This window comes from Loxodonta africana, chromosome 16 (genome assembly GCF_030014295.1).
Source record: "Loxodonta africana isolate mLoxAfr1 chromosome 16, mLoxAfr1.hap2, whole genome shotgun sequence".
Classification (NCBI taxonomy): Eukaryota; Metazoa; Chordata; class Mammalia; order Proboscidea; family Elephantidae; genus Loxodonta; species Loxodonta africana.
In genome coordinates this window covers 43,829,042-43,855,193 of record NC_087357.1, presented here as the reverse complement: position 1 = coordinate 43,855,193, position 26,152 = coordinate 43,829,042, and the positions used below count along the sequence as shown (strand labels likewise).

At 39.2% G+C, this 26,152-nt stretch overlaps 1 protein-coding gene across 4 annotated transcripts in view; it reads left to right on the top strand.

Annotated features, from left to right (window-relative positions):
* RPP30 (ribonuclease P/MRP subunit p30) overlaps positions 1 to 18,436 on the top strand; it is a 34,494-nt gene extending 16,058 nt beyond the window's left edge. For 3 of the 4 annotated variants that reach the window (XM_064269582.1, XM_064269584.1, XM_003409241.4), the window contains 5 exons: positions 4,694 to 4,810; positions 5,393 to 5,422; positions 5,844 to 5,881; positions 6,262 to 6,341; positions 18,240 to 18,436. In XM_064269582.1, coding sequence (XP_064125652.1) covers positions 4,694 to 4,810; positions 5,393 to 5,422; positions 5,844 to 5,881; positions 6,262 to 6,341; positions 18,240 to 18,349 — 375 coding nt within the window. In that variant the 3' untranslated portion in view covers positions 18,350 to 18,436. Of the gene's footprint in view, positions 1 to 4,693; positions 4,811 to 5,392; positions 5,423 to 5,843; positions 5,882 to 6,261; positions 6,386 to 18,239 lie in introns of all 4 variants that reach the window. The other variant, XM_064269583.1, reaches the window with a different exon arrangement.
* The last annotated feature ends 7,716 nt before the right edge of the window (positions 18,437 to 26,152 follow it).

The window sequence follows — 26,152 nt, the reverse complement described above, 5'->3', positions numbered from 1 at the left end:
TTCCAAGGCTCTGTAGCTCCATCTATAAGTGCCTGGAGGTACCCCACTCTGCCAGGAAGCCTCCTGCACACAGGCACTCAGCTCTCTCCTCCATGGGCAGGGCTCTAGCACTATCTGGTGCTGGTCTCCTGGTTCTGCTGCTGCTGGTCCTCTGCTGCTGTTTCTTAGCATCTGCATCTTCTCCGGTGTTAACAGCTCTCCTCACTTCCTTCTGAGCCTTCTATCCGGTCACAGTTTCAAAACCGCTTCCACATTTTAGATATCTGTTAGAGCAGCACCCCATTCTCAGTACCAAATTCTGTCTTAGTCATCTAGTACTGCTATAACAGAAATACCACAAGTAGATGGCTTCAACACAGAATCACAATTCTATCATGGGATAGATGAGTTTCTGAAAAGCTGAGTGTCGCTTCTCCTCTTGGATAATCAAATGACTTCTAATTATGTATCATGTTACAGTTTAGCGTTTTCACGCATTACTAGCCAAGCAGCTTTGGTGTGGGGTACATGTTAATTTTCTGCATTACGCAGATAAGGGAATTGAGACTCAGGTAGTTCATGGCTCACACATCTCTCCCAAAGGATTGAGTTGGTATTTGGATTCAAGCCCTCTGGTTCCAAATCTACTGTCGTTTCCTACACCGGGAAATGCTATATTTAAAGTTACTTTACAGCAGGACTCTTTGTTAAACACAGAATAATTTCACATTCTAAAATATGAGCTTCATGAATCCAGGTTTTGAGAAGGATTCTTTTAAAGCAGAATATGTCTTTATTACTTTCCCTTTGACTTTCCCCCCCAAATTAAAAATGTGTTCTTGTATTGCCTTATGAATCACATGAACCTACATATCAAGGAAAAAAAAAAAAGATACGCCAAAAAGGGTGTCATCCTTTTGAATATAGTAAAGAACCATTTTTTGTCATATTAAAGGGAATAGGTAAATTGTCCCAGTAATCATCTCCCCATTTTCTTACTTTTTTTTTTTCTCTAAAGCTTTTCTTAGCCCTTGAAGTTTTATCCTCAGTGTCTCTTGATTCAAGTGTCACACACCTGCTCTCGGTTTGCAGCATTTTTATAACTGCTATTTCTCATTAGCATTGAAATCCCATCATCCGCCCATTCCAGAGCCTTTGGTCAGAGGTGCAAACAAAAGCCAATCAGGCAGGCACTGTCACGCTTTATGAAGAGGTTCTCATGAACAATCATTCAATGAGCTTGAGGTAATTTGCATTAAAATGGTCTTAAAGGCAGGAGCCTAGATAATGAGTCTATATTTTATCTAACCAAAAATTTATAATAAGGTGTTAGGAAAGAACTGTTTGCAACCTTCAATAAAACATTACTTTTAATTTCTGCGTTTCCATTTTCTTAGCAATGTGAAAGTGAACTTGACTAAGGTACACAGATCAAAATCATAACTTTTTTCTTAAAAAATAAGCTGACAATTGTAATTTTTTTCTCCCTCCTGTCCCCTACCATGAGTCAGAATCGACTCAACGGCACCAGGTTTTATTTTGGTCTGACCTCTGCACATGGCTAGAGGTTTAGATTGACTCAACTAGGAATATTTTGGGACCTGGTCTACCCACAGCTTTTATTTCCCTTCTCTTTTCTACTGCCTTGTGTTTTAGTTCAACAACTGGGAAGATGAGGAAAAGAAATTTAAGTCAGCCTCTCTGGCTGTTTAGCAGTTTTGGTAAGAGAAGTAGCCGAGGAGATAGTTGAGAATATGGCAAAAGGGGTGTTTTCAAGTTCACGCTTGTTCCTTTTCTGGTGGATCATCCATAGTGAACAGCATTATCACATGATCTCTTTTCCATAAACTCTTATTTTTTCACTCAAAATATAAATATATTGAACACTTCTTGTATAAAAGACTCTTATATATTTCAGGGTTCAAAAAGTGTACAAGCCAAGATGGGAAGAATGAAGTGTACGTGTAACTCTTGCACAGAGAGTGTCATAATAAATGTCATTACCAGAAATAACACAAGTCAGAGAATTAGAGGTGGAAAAGAATTGTTGGAAAAGGGAAGCAGGGAAGGTTGCTGTGTAGAAATAGCATTAAAATTCTAACTAAACCAGTAACAGCTATGTAGTAAAGTCTTTTGAGCACTAAGGTGCACCTGACCCAAGCCATGGTATTTTCAGTCACCTCATATGCATGTAAAAGGCGGACATCAATAGAAAAGACCAAAGAAGAACTGATGCATTTGAATTATGGTGTTGGTGAAGAATATTGAATATACGATGGACTGCCAGAAGAACAAAAGAAATCTGTCTTGGAAGAAGTACAGCCAAAATGCTCCTTAGAAGCAAGGGTGGCGAGACTTTGTCTCACGTACTTTGGACTTGTTACCAGAAGGGACCAGTCCCTGGAAAAGGACATCATATTTGGTAAAGTAGAGGGTCAGTGAAAAAGAGGAAGACCCTCAATGAGATGGATTCGCACAGTGGCCGCAACAATGGGCTCAAGCATGGCAGCAATTGTGAGGATGGCTCAGGACTCAACAGTGTCTTGCTCCGTTGTATGTGGGGTCGCTATGAGTTGGAACCGACTCAGTGGCACCTAAGAACAACAGGAAAGTGCAAAGATGTAGGAGCCATAAGGAAGGAGGAAAAGTTAAGGAAAAGGAAGGATTAGGGGATGGAAGAAAGAAAATCGTGTTCAGGAAGGGATTGTAAAGGGGGCTGTCAGGCACACCTGGATTAAATCAAGATGGACTTGTAGTTCTGGAAGAAGGCAAGTATTTCTTTTCCCTCCAAACACTTAGGACTAGACTTTCAGCAGTCCCAGCTGTCCTCCTCTGGGTAATAGAATCTCATTTACTAGGTAGAGTTGGGCCATAATGCCTGGGCTGTACCTCATCTTCCTTTCTTTGTTCATTCAAAAGATCACTGCACTCAAGTGCCCTTTGCAGCGTGAGGCAGTTTATCACCTCCATGCTAAAATCTTTCAGGTGTTTCCTACTGCTCTTAGGGTTAATCCTTGTCACCAGCCCTAGAGTCCTGCGCAGTTGACCCTTCCCATCTTCTTTAGCCATTGGCTCTCACCACAGAGCTTCCCCTTGTTCTCTCTTGCCCAGACTCTCTCTTTCTCTATGTGCTATGCATGCAGCTTCCAAACACAGAGCCTTTTCCTCTGTCTGAAAATGTTCCTCCTCCTCCTCCTATTTAACTACTTAATTCCTCCCTCACCCATCTCCCAAACTTCTTGATAGCACTTACACAGCTGTAGTTTTCTATTTTTGTATGATAGTTTGATGGTATCCCCCACTGAACTGTAAATGCTAAGAAGGTAAGCTCTTAGAATGGTGAGCTAAAGCTCACCATTCCCGTGCATACCCAAACCTGGTGCTGTTGAGTTGATTCCAACTCATAGCGACCCAATAGGACAGAGTAAGACTGCCCCACAGGGTTTCCAAGAAGCAGCTGGTGGATTCGAACTGCCATCCTTTTTGGTTAACAGCCATGCTCTTAAGCACTGTGCCACTGGGGCCATAGTGGGCCTAAAATACGTCTGTTGTGAATGAACACAGACAATGAATCACTCGTAAATGAAGCTAAATTCTGTAGTAGTTCAGACCCGTCTAATTTCATTTCCACCCCTTCCGGGCCATTTTCTTATAAAATGCCAACACTGGTGCCTATCTATTAAAAAAAAAGAGCACCTTAAATAAGAAGCAAAATTTTTTTTCTCCTGTAAACAGCCAACCTCATGTTGTAAGCTGAGCAAAGTTGTCAAGGGCCCAGGCTGCTTCCATCTTTTCCACTGGGCAGCCATGAGCCCAGATGAAAATCAGGGTCTGTATTACTAAAGAGAAGGAGTCAATGGGTGGTGCAAACAGTTAAGCACTGAACTACTAGCCAAGATGTTGGTAGTTCCAATCTACCTGGATGCTCCTGGGAAGACCGTCTGCTTCCAGAAAGGTCATAGCCTTCAAAACCCTATGGAGCAGTTCTACGGTGCACATACAGGTTGCCACAGGTTGCCGTGAGTCAGAATCAGCTCAACTACAACTAACAACAACTATGACAATTACTAAAGAAAAAGGAGAGAACTGATATCGAGGGCAATTAGAAGTCTCTGCCACAGTGCCTTTTAAAGGTATCATAAGGATTTGGTAATACCTAGGACTCGAAACTGTTCCAGGCACAGAGTCAGAACTTAATGGTGGCTGTTATTATTATTCCTTCATTCAGCATACTCATAGTAATATGTGACTTACCTGAAAGACCTTACCCGCACCCATGCTTTGGGCTTTTTAAAACCTGTTTCTTTGTCTCTTTCTTCATTCTTGGATCAGATTACTTGGTTTACTGTGTTTGCACTATTTTGCACACAGTTTACTGTAAGCAGTTGGAGCAACTCTGTTTTCCTTTTGATAGTTTATGGAGCAGTAGCCCCGCCGCCACCCTACTGGGACTTTGCTCTCCTTAGCCTAATCATAACTCCTGTTTGTCTTTCCCATAGATAAGATCAACTCTGTTGGCCAAATAGAGCCACAGATCTGTTTTGTCCACCTTGCGGATGGTGCCATTTGGGCGTGCATCCACCTTTGTTTAAGGCTGTACCTTGACAAGCAGGAGATGGGCAGTGGGGGGCGAAGCAGGGGGGAATTTAGTGAAAATAAAGTTGGGCAGTGTGTGTTCACCCTTGACAGTTTATTTTCTTTATTTCCTGTGAAGGCAATTGACCGAGGCTTAGGCTTTGAACTTGTCTACAGCCCTGCCATCAAAGACTCCACAATGAGAAGGTACACAATTTCCAATGCCCTCAATCTGATGCAGATCTGCAAAGGAAAGGTAGGGTTCCATCATTTTAGCATGTCTTTTAAAACTTTTTTTAAACCTAGCAGTTTATTATTATTAATACACTGGAATTTCATACTGAATCTTTGTCCTTAAAGCAGAAAGGTCTCAAGGCACAGAAACAACTTCTCCCATGTTGATGAACTCTGCAGATTTTAAGGGAAGGAAAAATATTGAGGGAAGAGTAATGTAAGGGGCGGGGGAAGATTGTGGAAAACCCATGTCTTTCAATAAGGAATTTCAGTTTACCTCTATGAAAATAATAAATAGATAACAACTGTTTATCATCAGTGAGTTGAATTAAAGTTACATGACCTTTGAAACTAGTTTAACTAATTCATCTTTTCTAAGACCTATTAGGAAAGCTGTTCTAATTTCTTATTATTAAAGGCTGCCTTTAGCTTGACATGTGATCTGTCATTCTTTCACTTTAGTTATTTACCTTATCTTTAAAAGAAGTTGGTATTTGAGCCTTAAATGTTAAGGTGTGACTGCTGGTTATTTGTATTATAAGGCTCTTCTTTTTTTTTTTTTTTACATTCATAAGATTAATATTGATCACTTTCTATTTTGTAGAACGTAATTATATCTAGTGCTGCAGAAGGGGTAAGTCTGGCATTAAGTACTTTGTTTTTGCTTTTCAAGTTACAAAACTTTGAAAATTTTCTAGAAGAGAAATTAAATAGCAGTGTAATGAATATTTATTGCATGTTTTCATTTTTAACTATGCATTTCTTCCTTGTAATCTCTGGAAAGTAAAATCGCTCCCCATTCCATTTGGGTTTGAAGTTTTGTTTATGTAAATAACTTTTCATTTATATGGTTACAAAATACTTTTCGGTGTTCTTTTGTATTTTCAAAAGCTTGAGATACCCATCAAAATTATAATGACTTAAAAATTCTACAAGTGACTTTCTTATTTTTGGACACTTAAGTATCCTGTTAATTTACTCCAAATGAAGTCATTGAAGTGTTATGAATAAATAACTTGTCCTCTTGTATCTATTTTTTGTTTATTTTATTTTAGCCTTTAGAAATAAGAGGCCCATATGATGTGGCAAACTTGTATCCTTTTTTGAGTTGAAATTGTATTTTAGGAAATCTGGAGTTCAAAGTGGTATTTTAGTTAAAATATTTTTCTCAGCATTTCACTGTAAGTTTACTGTCTAATAGCTTAAAAAAAACAACTACACCAGCTCATGGAGAAAGTCTCTTTTTGTTTTCTGGATTAAGGGTAAGATAGAAAAAGAGGAGTGAGGGACTCCATACTGTAGAAGCTTAGAGTTAAATGCGTCTCTTAGATGCATGTCCCAGTTGGGCTACGAACTGTTACAGAAGTAAGGTCTCTCTCTCAGTTTGACTAGGTGAGCTGGCATTTTTAGTTGTTTGTGTTAGTCTCATGTCCTTGGCTGACTCTGGGTTGAAGACTTTAATGACCCCACCAGAGGGCTGCTGTTTGGGCTGTCTGAAAGCGATGCCAAGGCTGCGGTGTCCACCAACTGCAGAGCAGCACTTCTTCACGGAGGTGAGCAGTTCTTCCAGTGAAAACAGCGAGGATTCGTGTTAGAAGCAAGTCATTTTTAATCAAACAGTTGAACCATATCTGCTTTTATTGTTGTGTCCTCCAGAGTCCTTTTCGGGTCATCTTTTCTCAACCTGTTTAACCATATCCCTCATTGCTTTCTCACCCTTCACTTCAGGCTTTACTTTTTCTCGTTTGTGGGATAAATATAGTTTGTGTTACAGAAACCAGTATTGAATGTAGTCCTTCAACTACAGATAGTTTTGTGGCTGTATTTTGAGAGGCTTCTGATCTCCTATCCTCCTCCCTCCTCTCCAGAGGAGAGTGCTTGCTCTGTGAGAATCACTGTCTTAGAGAACTGAAATGGCAAAAATATATAGTAACCCATTTATTAAGAAAACAAAAACAGCAAATACATTTTTAAAACCCAACAAACTCAGACCATAAGTTTTTGCAATTATTATAACTCATCATGACTCCAGTTTTTTCTGTTTACATGCTGGAGAGTATGCAGATTGTACATTTTTAACTTGACATTTATCTATCTCTTCACTTTAATCCCACTACTGGAACCCACTGAATTTCTTACTCATCCAAAGCACTAAACCCAAACCCATTGTCCTCGAGTCAATTCGGACTCATCGTGACCCTATATGACAGAGTAGAACTGCCCCATAGGGCTTCTAAGGAGCGGCTGGTGAATTCGAACTGCTGACCTTTTTGTTAGCAGCCGTTGCTCTTTTTTTTTCTAATTGTACTTTAGATGAAGGTTTACAGAACAAACTAGCTTCTCATAAAACAGATAGTACACATATTGTTTTGTGATATTGGTAAACAACCCCACAACATGTCAACATTCTCCCTTCTTGACCTTGACTTCCCTATTACCAGCTTTCCTGTCCGCTCCTGCCATCTAGTCCTTGTCCCTGGGCTGGTGTGCCCCTTTAGTCTTGTTTTGTTTTATGGGCCTGTCTAATCTATGGCTGAAGGGTGAACCTCAAGAGTGACTTCATTACTGAGCTAAAAGAGTGTCCAGGGTCCTTACTCTCGGGGTTTCTCCCGTCTCTTTCAGGCCAGTAAGTCTGGTCTTTTTTTGTGAGTTAGAATTTTTCTCCAGTTCTGTTAGGACCCTCTACTGTGATCCCCATCAGAGCAGTCAGTGGTGGTAGCCAGGCACCATCTAGTTGTACTGGACTGAGTCTGGTGGAGGCCATGGTGATTGTGGTCTGTTAGTCCTTTGGACTGATCTTTCCCTTGTATCTTTAGTTTTCTTCATTCTTCCTTGCTCCCGAAGCACTGACACCACTGGAATATCTTAGATGGCGACTCACAGGCTTTTAAGACTGCAGACGCTACTCACCAAAGTAGAACGTAGAACAGTTTCTTTATAAGCTATGTTATGCCATTTGAGCTAGGTGTTCCCTGAGACCATGGTCCCCATAGCGTTCAGCCCGGCAATTCGGTCCCTCGGGGAGTTTGAACATGTCTGTGGAGGTTCCATGACCTTGCCTTGGACAAGCTGTGCTGGCTTCTCCACTATTGTGTACTGTCCTACCCTTCACCAAAGTTACCGCTTATCTATTGCCTATTTAGTGTTTTTCCATTCCTACCTCTTCCGCTCCCTGGTAACCATCAAAGATTGTTTCTTTTTGTATATAAAACTTTTCATGAGTTTTTACAGTAGTGGTCTCAGTATTTGTCCTTTTTGTGATTGACTTATTTCACTCAGCATAATGCCCTCCAGATTTATCCGTATTATGAGATACGGATTCATCATTGTTCTTTATTGTTGTGTAATACTCTGTTGTGTATGTACCATACTTTGTTTATCCATTCATCTATTGATGGGCATCTAGGTTGTTTTCATGTTTTTGCTATTTTGAACAATGCTGCAGTGAACTTCGGTGTGCATATGTCTATTCATGTGATAATTCTTACTTCTCTAGGATATGTTCCTAGGATTAGGCTTGCTGGATCATATGGTATTTCTATTTCTAGCTTTCTAAGGAAGTGCCATATTGTTTTCTAAAATGTTTATATCATTTTGCATTCTCACCAGCAGTGCATAATAGTTCCAACCTCCTGTGGCCTCTCCAACATTTGCTATTTTCTGTTTTTTGATTTGTGCCAGTAATGCCTGGGTGAGATGGTATCTCATTGTTTGATTTGTATTTCTCTGATGGCTAGTGATCTCAGCCTTCTCCTCATATGTTTGTTAGCCACTTTAACGTCTTCTTTGGTGAAGTGTCTGTTCATTTCCTTTGCCCATTTTTTAATTGGATTATTTGTCTTTTTGTTGTAGAGGTGTTGGATTTTCCTGTAGATTTTAGAGATTAGACCTTTGCCTGATTTGTAGTAGCCAAAAATTTTTTCCCAGTCTGCAGGTTCTGTTTTTATTCTTTTGGTGAAGTCTTTTGATGAGCATAAGTGTTTAATTTTTAGAAGATCTCAATTTTCTAGCTTGTCTTCTGAAGTTTGTGTGTTGTTGGTTATGGTTTGCATCCTGTTAATGCCATGTGTTAGGGCCTCTAGCATTGATCATATTTTTTCTTCTATGATCGCTATTGTTTTTTGCTTTCTATTTCAGTCTTTGATCCATTTTTAATTAGTTTTTGTACATGGTGTGAGGTATGGGTCCTGTCTCATTTTTTTTGCAGATGGACATCCAGCGTTACCAGCACCATTTGTTAAAAAGACTATCTTTTCCCCATTTGGTGGTCTTTAGGCCTTGGTCGAAGATCAGGTGACTTTAGGTGGATGGATTTACATCTGGGTTCTCAGTTCTGCTCCATTGGTCAATGTGTCTGTCATTGTTCTACTGGTACCAGGCTATTTTGACTGTCGTAGCTGTATAGTAGGTTCTGAGGTTAGGTAGTGCGAGTCCTCCTATTTATTCTTTTTCTTTAATAGTGCTTTACTTATCTGGGGCTTCTTCCCTTTCCATATAAAGTTGATGATTAGTTTTTCCATCTCTTTAAAGAATGTTGTTGGTATTTGGATTGGGATTGCATTGTATTTTTAAGTTGCTTTGGGTAGAACTGTCGTTTTCACAATGCTGAGTCTACCTATCCATGAACATGGTCTGTTTTTCCATTTGTGTAGATCTCTTTTGGTTTCTTGAAGTAGTATTCTGTAGTTTTCTTTGTATAGGTCTTTTACATCCCTGGTTAGATTTATTCCTTATTTTGGGGGGACTATTATAAATTGGTATTGTTTTCTTCATTTCCTTTTCATCATTCTCTTTATCGGTGTATACCAACCCAACTGATTTTTGGATGTTTATCTTATATCCTACTACTCTGCTGAATCTTTCTATTAGTTACAGTAGTTTACTCATGGAGTCTTTTGGGTTTTCTATGTATAGTATCATATTGTCCGCTAATAGGGACAGTTTAGCTTCTTTATTACCAATTTAAAAAATGTCCTTTATTTCTTTTTCTTGTCTTATTGCTCTAGCTGGGACTTCCAGCACAGTGTTAAATAAGGGTGGTGATAAAGGACATCCTTGTCTTGTTCTCAAGGAGTATGTATTCAGCCTCTCTCCATTAAAAATGATATTGGCTGTTAGTTTTGCATAAAAAAAAAAAGCAAAGATACCCTTTATTTCCAAGACCAACAACTTCTTCATGGCAAATACCTTCCTTCACCAACATACACAGTGACTATACACACGGACCTCGCCAGATAGAACACACAGAAATCAAATTGACTACATCTGTGGAAACAGACAATGGAAGAGTTCAATATCATCAGTCAGAACAAGGCCAGGGGCCAACTGTGGAACAGACCATCAGTTGCTTATATGCAAGTTCAAGCTGAAACTGAAGAAAATCAGAGCAAGTCCACGAGAGCCAAAATACGACCTTGAGTACATCCTACCTGAATTTACAGACTATCTGAAGAATAGATTTGACTCATTGAACACTAGTGACCACAGACCAGACGAGTTGTGGAATGGCATCAAGAACATCATCCATGAAGAAAGCAAGAGGTCATTGAAAGACAGGAAAGAAAGAAAAGACCAAGGTGGATGTCAGAGGAGACTCTGAAACTTGCTCTTGAGCGTCGAGCAACTAAAGCAAAGGAAGAATTGATGAAGTAAAAGAACTGAACAGAAGATTTGAAAGGGTGGGTAGAGAAGACAAAGTAAAGTATTATAATGACATGTGCAAAGAGCTGGAGATGGAAAACCAAAAGGGAATAACACACTAGGCATTAGTCAAGCTGAAAGAACTGAAGAAAAAATGCAAGCCTTGAGTTGCAATAAAGAAGGATTCTATGGGGAGAATATTAAATGATGCAGGAAGCATTAAAAGAAGATGGAAGGAATACACAGAGTCATTTTACCAAAAAGAATTAGTCGATGTTCAACCATTTCAAGAGGTGGCATATGATCAGGAACTGATGGTACTGAAGGAGGAAGTCCAAGCTGCTCTGAAGGCATTGGTGAAAAACAAGGCTTCAGGAATTGATGGAATATCAACTGAGATGTTTCAACGAATAGATGCAGTGCTGGAGGTACTCACTCATCTATGCCAAAAAATATGGAAGACAGCTTCCTGGCCAACTGACTGCAAGAGATCCATATTTATGCCTATTCCCAAGAAAGGTGATCCAACTGAATGTGGAAATACAGAACAATATCATTAATATCACACGCAAGCAAAATTTTGCTGAAGATCATTCAAAAGCAGCTGCAGCAGTATATCGACAGGGAACTGCCAAAAATTCAGGCCAGATTTGGAAGAGGACATGGAACCAGGGATATCATTGCTGTTGTCAGATGGATCCTGGCTGAAAGCAGAGAATACCAGAAGGATGTTGACCTGTGTTTTATTGACTATGCAAAGGCATTCGGCTGTGTGGATCATAATAAACTATGGATAACACTGCGAAGAATGGGAATTCCAGAACACTTAATTGTGCTCATGAGGAACTTTTACATAGATCAAGAGGCAGTTCGGATAGAACAAGGGGATACTGATTGGTTTAGAGTCAGGAAAGGTATGCGTCAGGGCTGTATTCTTTCACCATACCTATTCAATCTGTATGCTGAGCAAATAATCCGAGAAGCTGGACTATATGAAGAAGAACAGGGCATCAGGATTGGAGGAAGACTCATTAACAACCCGTGTTATGCAGATGACGCAACCTTGCTTGCTGAAAGTGAAGAGGACTTGAAGCACTTCCTAATGAAGATGAAAGACCACAGCCTTCAATATGGATTGCACCTCAACATAAAGAAAAAATCCTCACAACTGGACCAATGAGCAACATCATGATAAACGGAGAAAAGATTGAAGTTGTCAAGGATTTCATTTTACTTGGATCCACAGTCAACAGCCATGGAAGCAGCAGTCAAGAAACCAAAAGATGCATTGCATTGGGTAAATCTGCTGCAAAGGACCTCTTTAAAGTGTTGAAGAGCAAAGATGTCACCTTGAAGACTCAGGTGCGCCTGACCCAAGCCATGGTATTTTCAATCACATCATATGCATGTGAAAGCTGGACAATGAATAAGGAAGACTGAAGAAGAATTGAAGTCTTTGAATTGTGGTGTTGGCGAAGAATATTGAATATACCATGGACTGCCAAATGAATGAGCAGATCTGTCTTAGAAGAATTACAACCAGAATGCTCCTTAGAAGCAAGGATGGCGAGACTGCGTCTTCCATTTTTTGGACATGTTGTCAGGAGGGGTCAGTCGCTGGAGCAGGACATCATGCTTGGCAGAGCACAGGGTCAGCAGAAAAGAGGAAGACCCTCAATGAGGTGGATTGACACAGTGACTGCAACAATGAGCTCAAGCAAAACAACGATTGTAAGGATGGCTCAGGACCGGGCAGTGTTTCGTTCTGTTGTGCGTAGGGTCGGTATGAGTCGGAACTGACTCAACACCACCTAAGAAGAACAACAACAACTCTTTATTATGTTGAGAAATTTTCCTTCTGTACCTATTTTATTGAGATTTTTTATCAGGAATGGGCGTTGGACTTTGTTGAATGCTTTTTCTGCATTGATTGAGATTATTATGTGATTCTTTACTTTCCTTTTATTTGTGTGGTGGATTATGTTCATTGATTTTCTAATGCTGAACCATCCTTGCATACCTGTTAAAAAATCCTGCTAGGTTGTGGTGTATTTTTTTTTTTTTTATGATGCTAAATGCTATTGGCTAGAATTCTGTTGAGAATTTTTGTATGTATATTCATGACAGATACTGGTCTGTAATTTTCTTCTTTTGTGGTGCCTTTGCCTGGTTTCGATATCAGACCTGTGCTGGCTTCATAGAATGCGTGTGGAAGTATTACTTCCTTTTCTGTGTTCTGAAATAGTAGTACTGGTGTGAGCTCTTCTCTGAATGTTTGGACATCATTTTGTGTTAGTTTGGATAGGTAGTGCATTGGTAGAAATTTGTCCATTTCTTTCAGGTTTTCTGATTTATTGGAGTGTAAACCAAAAAACCATACCCGTTGCTGTCAATTCCAACTCATATCGATTCTAGGACAGAGCAGAACTGCTCCATAGGGTTTCCTGCTGGAGTATAGTTTTTATAATACTCTGTTATGATCCTTTTTATTTCAGTTGGGTCTGTTGTAATATCCCCTATTTCATTTTTTACTTGGATTATTTGCATCCTCTCCTGTTTTTCTTTTGTCAGTTTGGCCAGTGGTTTGTCGATTTTGTTGATCTTTCAAAACAACCAACTTTTGGTTTTGTTGATTCTTTCTATTGTTTTTCTATTCCCTATTTCATTTATTTCTATCTGACCTTTGTTATTTCTTTTTCTCTGGTGACTGTGAGCTTCTTTTGCTGTTCTCTATTTGTAGCTAATGTTTTGGTTTTGTCCCTTTCTTCTTTTTTGATATGTGTCTCTACTGGTATGAATTGACCTCTGAGGACTGCCTTTGCTGTGTTCCAAAGGTTTTGGTATAATGTGTTTTCATTCTAGGAATTTTTTTATTCCATCTTTGATTTGTTCTATTACCCAGTGGTTTTTAAGCAGGGTGTTACTCAGTTTCCATGTAATTGATTTTTTTGTTGTTGTTAATTTCTACTTTGATGGCCTTGTGGTCAGAGAAGATAGTTTGTATTATCTCAGTGTTTTGGATTTTGTTTAGGGTTGCTCAGTGGCCTAAGATGTGGTCTGTGCTAGAGAATGTTCCATATGCATTGGAAGAGATTGTGTACTTTACAGCTGTTGGGTGGAGTGTTCTGTATATGTCTGTGAGGTCAGGTCTGTTGATTGTGTCCTTTAGGTCTTCTGTATCTTTGTTGAGTTTCTTTCTAGATGTTCTGTCCTTTACTGAATGGTGTGTTGAAGTCTCTTACTACTATTATTGTGGAACTGTCAATTCTCTTTTCAGTGCAGCCGTAGCTCTTAACTAGTGCACCACCAGGTAATAAAAATTAAACTACAATTATTTAATGTACTGAGACTTTGGAAAATAAAAGTGAAGCTTTATTTAAAAAAACAAAACAAAACAAAAAAACAGAAAACCTGCACATTTGATCGGTTTTTTCATTCTCTTTGTAATTTTTATGAGGGTCAAGAAGTAATTTAGTTGCTATCACCCAGATGTATTTTAAACTTCAGAATGCATTCCATTGCCTTCTCATAGATTTCCACTCATACAGAATCGGTTGCTGAATATAGCCAAGTTATTTAGCATATGAATAGGTAGGTTTTTTTTTTAAGACTTTGTGTGTTGTGTCTGCATTTTAATGATCTGGTTTCCATTTGGGAGAACTGCTTACTGTATTGACTTACCATGAATTAGATAATTTTGCTTTTGGTTTCAGCATTTTTAGTTTGACATTGTTACATTACATAGCTTAGACCTATCACATAAGCTCTGAGAATGACCACATTAACTGGGATTTTTATCAAGATATTCTTGAAATTAAAGAGTAGTTGATTCATGCTTTGGCAGTTCTGCCATTATTTTATCTATTTGAAATGAATATAAGGAATAATCAAGATTTGGAAAGCAATTGGTATTCCAAAATAGATTAAACAAGAAAGGGAAATTAAAACAGAAAAAAAAAATGTAATAGTGAAAAATATAAAGTTCTACATGTAACTTAAAAGAACTCAACTACTCAGCATTGGGTATATAAAGCCAGGCTTTTTATAGAAGCTCAACTAAAAACGGTTTGTAGGCTTTAGGTAACATTGCCGTATGCCCCAGTGTACCCAGGACAGTCCTAGTTTATGCCTGTTGTTCCTGCAGAATTATTAAACACTGAAAAGCATCCCAATACAGATGATAAATTATACAGTTACCTAGGTTTTAGTTGACTGAGGGCTCAGTATGAGATAGAGTATTCTAATATTGCTAATTCAGTCTTAGGTTACACTATAAGAAGTAAAGGATTCTAAGGCAAGGAGGTTGACATTCTCATTATTATGCTCTGCACTAATGAAGCCCCAGCTGGCATCTGTCTAGTTCTGCATGCTACATTTAAGGATAGCAATACACTAGAGCACTACCAGAAGATGGTTAATAGATTCTTAAAGAGTCTGGAAACCTTATCATGTGAGGGATCGTTAAAAGCAGTACATGTTTTTTTGTTTTTGTTTTTTTTTTTAATTTTTATTAAGCTTCAAGTGAACATTTACCATTCCAATCAGTCACATGTAGGTTTACATACATCTTACTCCCTTCTCCCACTTGCTCTCCCCCTATTGAGTCAGCCCTTTCAGACTCTCGTTTCGTGCCAATTTTGCCATCTTCCCTCTCTCTCTATCTTCCCATCCCCCCTCCAGTCAAGAGTTGCCTACACACTCTCCAGTGTCCACCTGATTTAATTAGCTCACTCTTCATCAGCATCTCTCTCCCCCCCACTGACCAGTCCTTTTCATGCCTGATGAGTTGTCTTCGGGGATGGTTCCTGTCCTGTGCCATCAGAAGTTCTGGGGAGCATTGTCTCTGGGATTCCTCTAGTTGCAGTCATACCATTAGGTATGGTCTTTTTATGAGAATTTGGGGTCTGTATCCCATTGGTCTTCTGCTCCCTCAGGAGTTGTCTGTTGTGCTCCCAGAAAGCAGTACATGTTTTCCAAGTGTCCAACCTGGAAAACAGAAGACTTGGGACACATAGTAGCTGGCTTTCTACACTGGAAGGCTTGCCTTAGGGAAATCAAGAATCCAGTGAATAGCGATTCTGAGGAGGTTATAGGAAGGGGCAGATGAAAATGAAGGAGGCTCAAAGTCAGAGAATTTGGCTTATGATTGATTAGTTTGATTCCTCAGTCAGCCAGTGGACCAAGATGGACCTGTTGGGGGCGCCTACCTTGACTCCTCATGAACAAAATAGCATACTACTAAATAAGGAGCCCTGGTGGTGCAACAGTTAAGTGCTTGGCTGCTATCATAAAAGCTGGTGGTTCACACCCACCCAGCGACCCAACAGGAGAAAGACAAGGCAGTCTGCTCCCCATAAAGACTGTAGCCTAGAAAACCCTATGGAGTAGTTCTACTCTTTCACACGGAGTCACTATTAATCAGAATCGACTCGACGGCAGTGGGTAGTATGGGTAGGTATAGATTTTCCTTGGCGGGATGATTAAATGAACACTGTATGTGAAAACACATTGTAACTAAACCCCTACACAAATGTAACTTCTTCTTATTACAAAAATAATAATTTTTTTTTCACAGTGGCATTCTACATCTTGCTTTTTAATTTGCTGGTATTCCTGAATGGGTTTTGTTGTTGTTTCACCTTTTTTTTTAAACTCCCTATTTGCCCCTCCCTCCAGCACCTAACCTGTTGCTGTCGAGTCGATTCCGACTCACAGTGACCCTACAGGACAGAGTAGAACTGCCCCATAGAGTTTCCAAGGGGCACCTGGTGGATTCGAACTGCCAGCCTTTTGGTTAGAGGCTGTAGCTCTAAACCACTACGCCATAAGGGCTTCCATCACATAGTAACCACTAATCTCCTTTTGTCCTTTATGGATTTGCCTATTCTAGATGTTTCATATAAGTGGAATCATACAATGTTTGTCCTTTTGTATCTGGCCTATTAGCATGTTTTAAAAATTCACCCGCTATGGTGAAACTTCATTTCTCTTTAAAGCTAAATTGTACATATGTATATACTGCATTTATGTATATAGCATATTTTGTTTATCCATTCATCTGCCAGTGGACACTTGTGTTGTTTCTGCCTTTTGGCTGTCATGAATAGTACTGCAGTGAACATTGGTGTACATGTGTCTGTTTGAGTTGCTGCTTTCAATTATTTTGAGTATATACCTAGAAGCAGAATAGATTTGTTCTTTAAAGACTTATTTACACTCAAAGAGTTTTACTGGTTTTTCATTTATTTATATCAACTCAGATTAAGAAGTCAGTGTTCATGTAATATTAATAGTAGAACACTTCTGAGATGGAACTAAAATAATTTTGAAACCAATGCATTTTGTTTTGTTAAAAAGTGCTGGTTTTTCACAATGTAATTTTTATACTTTTTATTCATTCGGCTGAGTTTCAGAGTATTACTCAGAATCATAATGCTATGAATAAACGTGTCTAAATGCAAGATTTTTCATTTAGTGAAATGGAAATCATTGGCAATTTCCATTTATTTTGAAGTTCTCTGATTGTGTTGCCATTTTAGTGACCTTGAGAGCAGTTTTTGTCACTTGTATAAATTAAAGTGCTTTTTTAAATAACTGGCAAAGTTTCAGAAGACTTGGTAAATTAATTCAGATAAATGAGAACGTAATGCTTATTAACTCTTACGAATTGACTTTACTTTTATAAGAAACAACTTGACGTAAAAAATAACTCTTACGCGTTCATCAAGTTCTTGTGATTCTTTGTCCTTCCTAGCTAATGATTCTCTTCCTAGTCCCTTCTTTCCCACTTTCTAAAGACAAAGTGTGGATGTCTTTTCATGACACTTTTGACCTTTATCTTTCCAGCCTCATTTCCCCCTAGTTTTTCACACTCCTCCTTCACACCAGCCATGTTGTTGCCTAAAAATAACTAGGTTCTTCTTACCTCTCTCCTTGTCTTTGCAAAGGAATACTTCCTTTTTTTTCCTTCTTCTCTGTTCCTATTGTCACCTGTTTTATGATGCATTCCTTAATTGACTCAAAGCATTAATTCTTGTGGGTCCCCCCATTCCTGTTATATTTGCCTTTATGTGCTTACCAGGTGTGCTGTAGGAGGAAGGCTTAGTGTTGTCTGTTAGGCATCTTTATACCTCTGCATATTACACAGTGCCTGGCCCAGAATGGGTTAAATTTAAGTTGAACTGTTTTGCCAGCCTGACCTAAGCATTCATAATTTCCATTTTTCTTTGTCCATTGTCAACCAGTATATAAGGGATCAATAAACATGTGAGTTTGGATTTATTCATTCACTCATCAGGTATTTATTGAACACCTGTTATTACCAGGCATTGCTGGGTATTGGCAGTACAATGCGATTGTTTCTTCAGAGGTAGTTTAGTAAGAGACACACATATGGTACGTGCTGAAAATAAGGCAAACGCACACCTCCATGGGAGAAATCAATAAAAGTGCGTGGGGTACTTGCTCTCTTGATTCGTCTGTCTTCCTACCATACATAAAACCAACATGTATGACTTGAGTTCTGGCTACAGAAGGTGCCAGGGACAGACCTTTAGGGGTAGCCTTGCCCTGCAGTTTTACCCTTGAGGTAGGCCTTAGCAGTGAAGTAGATGTTAATAATGTACCGGTCTGTGTGTATGTCGGGGGGAGAAAAGGGAATGACAGTAAGTGACATCAGCATCTACAGCAGCTCATTGTGGTTTTACCATTTACTAGTGCTGGAGGGCAGAGTAATACAATGCTCGCTGAACCACCTCTTTTTTAATCACATTTTAACTTCAAGCACTATGATTTCCCTGTTTGTCTTACAGAAACTAGAAAGACTGCTTTTGGAATTGTTTCCACAGTGAAGAAACCTCGGTCGTCAGAGGGGGATGACGGTTCTCTTCCAGCGTGCAAGAAAGCCAAGTGTGAGGGCTGAGCAGGATCCCGCAGTCGGTCTCTGTCAGTGCTCCCCTCTGCCCTTTTACACGTGCAAATAAAACCTTTCTATGATGCACTGTTTTCATTTGGAGTTAGAAATCAGTTGTCTATAAAAACAACATCGTATTCAAGCCGTTCAAATAACAAACAAAACCTAGTGAAGCATTAAAAAAAAGGCTGTCAGCTTAATGAATTTAGATATACTTTAAGGAAAAAAGTAGACGACTTCCCTTGTCTTTTGTGTAAGTGATAAATCATGGCAGGTGTAATAGAATAAGAAAATGTTTTAATACTGCAGGAAGCCATTTACAAAAGTTTTTTGTTTTGTTATAAACTCAGGCTTTTCTACTTGGTTTACATGGCATATTATTTTTTAATCTTATTCAAGAAGTGGTTATTTTGAGGACTGTTAAAATTTGCAGTAAATAGGTGACCTTTAGTTGACTGAGCACCTTTTAAGCGTCTCTTTCATGTACCATATACTCATCAAGCCGAAGTTCTTTTAAAAAGGAATTGTTACAAATTTGTAGCTGCTCAGAGGGGGGTTTTGTGAGGTACACATGACTGTGCCTTACACCGGGTTCCTTTGCTGATTCCGTCCTCTGAGGTCCTTGAAGTAGAATTCCTTCCTCTTTGTTGGAAACCTCTGAAAACCTAATAATTGACTTTCCTAATAACTGTATTAAAAGCATCAAAGCATTTGGTTTAAACAGCTTTGGAAATAATTTTTTTTTTTTTGCAGCATCATCATGTTAAATAGAAATAGCCTTTTTTTTACAAAATCTGCGTTTATGTGATAACGATAAAAACCTGCTGCCATCACATCGAATCCTGCTCATGACAGCCCCATGTGTTACAGAGTAGAACTGCACGCCATAGGGTTTTCTTGCCTGTAATCTTCATAGAAGCAGATCACCAGGTCTTTCTTCCGTGGCACTGCTGGATAGGTTCAAGTTGTCAACCTTTAGGCTAGTAGTCAAGAGCAAACTGCATTCACTACCCAATAGCAATACAAGGGCCCCAAAATAAAAGAGAGTAGAGCAAGAGGTATAATGGGATTAAAAAAAAAATGTTTTAAATGAGAAAACACTGTTCTGAGGATCAAAGAAAATTAAAAAAAAAAATTTACATGAGTCTCACTTATGAATATAAATGCCTAAATAAAATATTGGTAAAGAGAATCCATTAAAATAATAGTATACCTTGGCCAGGTGAGATTTAGGAATTTGAGGATATTTCGTTCTTTTTAATATGCTGCCTGTAGGGTTGCTATGAGTCGGAATTGACTCAAGAGTGCTGGGTTTTTGGGGTTTGGTACATATATTATCATATTAATAGGTCAGATGAGAAAAACAGGTAAACAGATGCCAGAAAGACATTTGATAAAATTTAAAATCCATTCCTGATTTAAAAAACAAGCAATGATAAAAATTCTTGCAAAATAAAAATAGACTATTTCACACACACACATGTATCTGTGCATACATGTATATATTAAACATGATGGTTCTAAATATAAAACGTTTTGACCACCTTCTCCTTGATCAATTTTACGGACTGCCCTACTTGGTCTATTCCTTCTGTAAAACCGACAGCCACTACGTGCTAAACCCACACACCAATGGTCTGCCATCTTCTAGTGTGCCGCTTGGCTGCTACCCTCACTCCCCTTGAGTTTACCAAAAGCCAGCTGTTCAGCCACAGGTCTGCTTATGCCAGTTGTATTTAGTATTGTGAGTTTCTGGGTGGTGGGTTGCGCAAGCAGGTAATGCGCGTGGCTGTTAACCAAAAGGCTTGGAAGTTCGAGTCCACCCAGAGGCACATTAGAAGGAAGGCCTGGAAATCTGCTTTCCAACAGCCATTAAAAACCCTGTGGAGCACAGTTCTATTCTGATACATGGAGTCACCATGTGAGTCAAAGTTGACTCTGTGGGAACAGGTATTTAGTATTGGAAATTACGTAAATTAATGAAAATTGATGGACTATAAGAGAAAAAAAGAATTCTCAGGAAAACTGAGAAGACGCTTTTAAAAGGTTTGAAAAAGGCGGGTTGTTAAAAAGAACTGATGTCAAATTAGGTGTGAGCAGGACAAGCAAGATTGGGGGGAGATTGAATAAAAATTCTGCACTCAGATTTCTTCACTGGAGTCCTAAGTTCTCTTGCTAGTTTAAAGAAACTGGAACGCGACAAAGACAACTGCAGCTCTCCCACCAGTGGACCCATGTGCTCAAGAAAAGACTTTGACCTTAAGAGACTGGCAAATTTATGTATTTTAAACTCATATGAAATGTTAAAGGGATGTATGTTTGTTTTTTATGATGCCCCTCCTTAGTCTACTTTTTCAGTTGACTGACATGTACTAGCCTCAGTTGCAGCAGATATATATATATATATGAGGATTTTAATGTGACATTACAAAGAAGGTAAAATGATTATTTGCAGATGTCTTGGGAAACTCAAGAGTATCAACTAAAAGGAATACCGGTGCTTCTTAATTTATGCACACTTGCATGGTATGTATTTGCAGTTGTACCAGCTTTGTGAATATATGCCTGTCCTGTTGTTCAAAATAGGAGGGCATGATGGCTGGTCACCAGTGAGTGGCAGCAGTCAGGTTTCCTTGTAGTGTTTGTTTTTTGTAAATAACATGAACCACTGCTGATTCAGTTGCTACAAGATGACAGTACCTTTAATAATTAAGTTCAGCAAGATGGCCATTTATAAAATAAATACAGAGAAGGTAATAGTTTTTTTTTTTTTTAATTAACAATAACCTATTATATGATTTTTAAAAATGATCCTATTCACAAAGACGTAAGTGACCAAGAAATGTTTGGGACCTCTGTGGAGAAAATGAAAGCAGGGAGAGAAATTAAGGAAGACGGATACATGAGGAGAGGCATTGTATTTTTTTGAATGAGGAGACTCAAACTAAATCTACCCCTCCCCAAGTTAGTCTAGGTAACAAACTCAAAACGCCTGCAGATATTTTTGTTTGCTTGTTTATATGTCTGTCGTTTGGATTCCGTCAAATGAAAAGTTCATCTGAAAGAAAATAGCTAGGAAGTTTCAGGGGAAAATATAATGGGAGGGGCTGTACTGAAAATTAGAGAGTACAGGCCACTAGTAACTAAAACTGTATTGGTGCAGGAATTCAGATTAGTGAAACACTCTAATAAGATGAAATGATGGATTATACAGTAAGTCATGTTGGGACAACTGGTTACCTGTTTGGGAGAGGCAGTACAGCATACTAGGTAAGTGCGTGAACTGAAGACAACCTACCTGCGTTAACATCCCAGTCCTGCTAGCACTCAAAGGCTGTGACCCTGGGCAAATTACTTAACCACTCTGTGCCTCATTTCCTTCATCTGTTCTCTCTACCTATGGGATTATTGTGTTAGATTAATATTTATGGAGGTTTTAGAGCAGAGTACCTACTAAGTGTCAGTTATTCATTATTTGGGAAAGGAGTGTCTATTTCACATCCAATAACTACAACAGTAAACTAAGGCTGATAAAGATTTAATTTTTTAAAACCCAAGATTTACACACAAAGACACAATCTTTGATGATTATGAGGGAGGGGAGGGGTGGGAAGGGGAAATCAATAACTAAGTAGTAGACAAATGTTAACTTTGGTAAAGGGAAAGACAGTACACAGTGTGAGGAAGTCAGCATAACTTGACCAAGGCAAAATCGTAGAAGCTACATAGACACATCCAAACCCCCTGAGGTACTGAATTGCTGGGCTGAGGCCTAGGGACCACAGCCTCCAGGGGCATCTAGGTCAGTTGGCATAACACGGTTCATAGAAAGAAAATGTGTCAAACTTTGGTGAGTAGTGTCTGGTGTCTTACAAGCTTTCAAGTGGCCATCTAAGATTTATCTGCTCGTCTCATCCAGTCCAGAGGGAAGGAGAATGAAGAAAAGCAAAGACACAAGGAAAATATTAGTCCAAAGGATCAATGGACCACAAGTCATAGCCTCCACCATCGTGAGCCCAGAACAACTAGATAGGTGTCTGGCTACCACCAACAACTACTCTGACAGGGTTCACATTAGATGGTCCCAGACAGCAGAAGAAAAATGTAGAATAAAATTCAAATTCAACAAAAAAAGACCAGACTTACTTGTCTGACAGAAACTGGAAGAACCCAGAGACCATGGCCCTCCGACACCCTCTTAGGACCGAAGTCACTCCCAAAATTCACCCAGCCTCCAGCCAAAGATTAAACAGGTCTATAAAACAATAACATTGGTGCAGAATGTTTTTCCTAGTTCAGTCATGTACATGAGACCAAACGGACAATACCTGCCCAAAAGCAAAGATGAGAAGGTGGGAAGGGACAGGAAAAACAGGACAAATGGAAATGGGGAACCCAAAGTAGAGAAGGGGAGAGTGTTCACACATTGCAGGGATTACAGCCAAGTTTACACTTTATACAGAAAACTGCGTGTGTATAAAGTGTAAACTTCATCTAAAAAACCAAACCCAGTGCCGTCTAGTCAATTCCAACTCATAGCGACCCTATAGGACAGAGTAGAACTACCCGATAGAGTTTCCAAGGAGTGCCTGGTGGATTCAAACTGCCGGCCCTTTGGTTAGCAGCCGTAGCACTTAACCACTACGCCACCAGGGTTTCCAAACTTAACCTAAAGCTCGATAAAAAAATATATGTATGTTCTCAAAAGATTTAAAGTTTGCTTTGTAAACTTTCACCTAAAAACTTTTTTGTTCATGTGCTGTTCTATATCCCTCACTCCCTCACAGAGCACTCTCTCTGTAACTCACTTGCACAAAAGCCTCATTGCCAGCACTGTTTCTAGGGGGCTAATAGAAAACAATACACAATTGGGCAAAGCGGGTGGACAATTAAAAAAAAAAATCCAGTAAACATGAAGATGCTGAGCTTTCCAATAAGTGGAAAATCATCAAAAATATACCTTTCTTTTGCTGGTCATGTTGAAAAAAAAAGATGGATAAAACCCAGCATTATCAAGATCTTGGAGAAAGGCAATCATATATACTGTGCAAACCAAAAACCCAAACTTGATGGGTAGAACTGCCCCATAGGGTTTCCAAGGAGCAGCTGGTGGAGTTGAACTCACCTTTTTGGTTAGCACCTGAGTTCTTAACCACTGCGCCACCGGGGCTCCATATATTATGGAAGGAGATATACTAACCTCATAGTTCCTTCTGTACATTTATTCTTCAGGAATGTTTAGGTATAAAAGGTGCATGGATAAGGATATTCGTTGCAACAATGTCTAAAATAGTGGGGAAATAGAAACAACCTAAACTTCTAATAGTTAAAAAATTAGTTAAATGATTCATTGTACATTCGAACAAAAGAATGCCATGTATATGATAAGTCGTTCAATTGAAAACAAAGCTATAAAACTAAATGTGTAATGTGCACAGAAATAATCAAGAAGAATGCCATGAAATTAAGATTATTGTTGATGTTTGCCTTCATTACTCATGTGTATAATGTGTATTTATAATGAGTATGTATTGCTTCCCCCACGTGTCTGTCAGTTTGTCGTACTGTGGGGGCTTGTGTGTTGCTGTGATGCTGGAAGCTATGCCACCAGTATTCAGATACCAGCAGGGTCACCCATGGAGGACAGGTTTCAGCTGAGCTTCCAGGCTAAGACAGACTAGGAAGAAGGACCCGGCAGTCTACTTCTGAAAAGCATTAGCCAGTGAAACCCTTATGAATAGCAGCAGAACATTGTCTGATATAGTGCTGATATAGAACTTGCATACTAACAGTTGTTGGTCTGTTCCATAGTCGGCCCCTGGCCTTTTTCTGACAGATGTTACTAAGCTTCTCCATTGTCTCTGTCCACAGATGGAGTCAATGTGATATATGTTATAACTTGGGGCGGGGTGGGGGTGGGGAGTAGCAGAACAGGAACACACAGGTGGGAATTAACAAAATAAAAAAATTTTTTTTTTTTTTAAGGGCTGTAGGATAGCTTTCCAGAGGAAATACAGCCAAACCAAAGAGGAGGGGTGAGAAGAAATTATGCAGGGCAGGGAGGGGTGGGAAGTAGAGCCTTCTAAGGAGCTGGCACAGTGTGTGAAAAAGAGTAACAGTGCCTGGATCTTTTAAGGAACTGAAAATTCAATAGAGTTAGAATTTATAGTTTGATTCAGAAAATAATGAGAGATGAGAATAAAGGACACTAGCCAGATTTTAAGGATTTTATAAAACATTAAGTTTTCATTTATCCTGGGGTAAATACGTTGAAAGGTTTTAAAGAGGAAGATGATTTGACCAATTTGTGTTTTAGAAAAAATCACTCTGGCTGCAACCTGAAGAACAGAATGGCAGGATGTAAGCCTGGAGCCCAGGAACCCATCAAGGTCCTTTGAGTAATCCAGGGAGACACCATGGTGATCTGAGCTAGGGAAGTTGCACATGGGATAGGACGAGGTGGACAGGTTAAAGAACTATTTCTGTTGTATACTTGGTAAGGCCTGAAATAGATCAAAATGTAATCAGGATGCATTGATAATTACTGGTGATTGGAATGTGAAAGTTGGAGACAAGAAGAATCAGTAGTTGAAAATATAACCTTGGTAATAGAAATGATGCTGGAGATTGCATGGTAGAATTTTGCAAGACCAAAGACTGCTTTATTGCAAGCAGCTTTTTTCAACAACATAAATGGCAACCATACATGTGGACCCCACTGAATGGAATACACAGGAATCAAATTGACTCCATCTGTGGACAGAGACAATGGAAAAGCTCAGTAACATCTGTCAGAAAAAGGCCAGGGGCCGACTATGGAACAGACCAACAACTGTTAGTATGCAAGTTCAAGTTGAAACTGAAGAAAATTAGAACAAGTCCACAAGAGCCAAAATACAATCTTGAGCATATCCCACTTGAATTTAGAGACCATCTCAAGAATAGATTTGACACATTGAACACTAACGACTGAAGACCAGACGAGCTGTGGAATGACATCAAGGATATCATACACGAAGAAGGCAAGAGGCCATTAAAAAGACAGGAAAGAAAGACCAAAATGGATATCATAATAGACTCTGAAACTAAGGAAGAAATGATGAAGTAAAAGAGCTAAACAGAAGACTTCAAAGGGTGGCTCGAGAAGAGAAGGTAAAGGATTATAATGACATGTGTAAACACCTGGAGACAGGAAACCAAAAGGGAAGAACATGCTTGGCATTTCTCAAGCTGAAAGAACTGGAGAAAAAATTCAAACCTTGAGTTGCAATATTGAAGAATTCTATGGGGAAAATATTAAATGATGAGGAAGCATCAAAAGAAGATGGAGGAATACACTGGTCACTATACCAAAAAGAATTGGTCGATGTTCAACCATTTCTGGAGGTAGCACACGATCAGGAACTGATGGTACTGAAGGAAGAAGTCCCAGCTGCACTGAAGGCATTGGTGTAAAACAAGGCTCCAGGAGTTGATGGAATACCAATTGAGATGTTTCAATAAACAGAGGCAGTGCTGCAAGTGCTCACTTGTCTATACCAAGAAATTTGGAAAACAGCTACCTGGCCAACCGACTGTAAAAGATCCATATTTATGCATATTCCCAAGAAAGGTGATCCAACCAAATGCAGAAATTATTGAACAATATCATTAATATCGCGCACAAATAATACTGTGCTGAAGATCATTCAAAAGTGACTGCAGCAGTATACTGACAGGGAACTGCCAGAAATTCAAGCTAGATTCAAAAGAGGATGTGGAATGAGGGATATCATTGCTGATGTCAGATGGATCCCGGATGAGAGCAGAGAA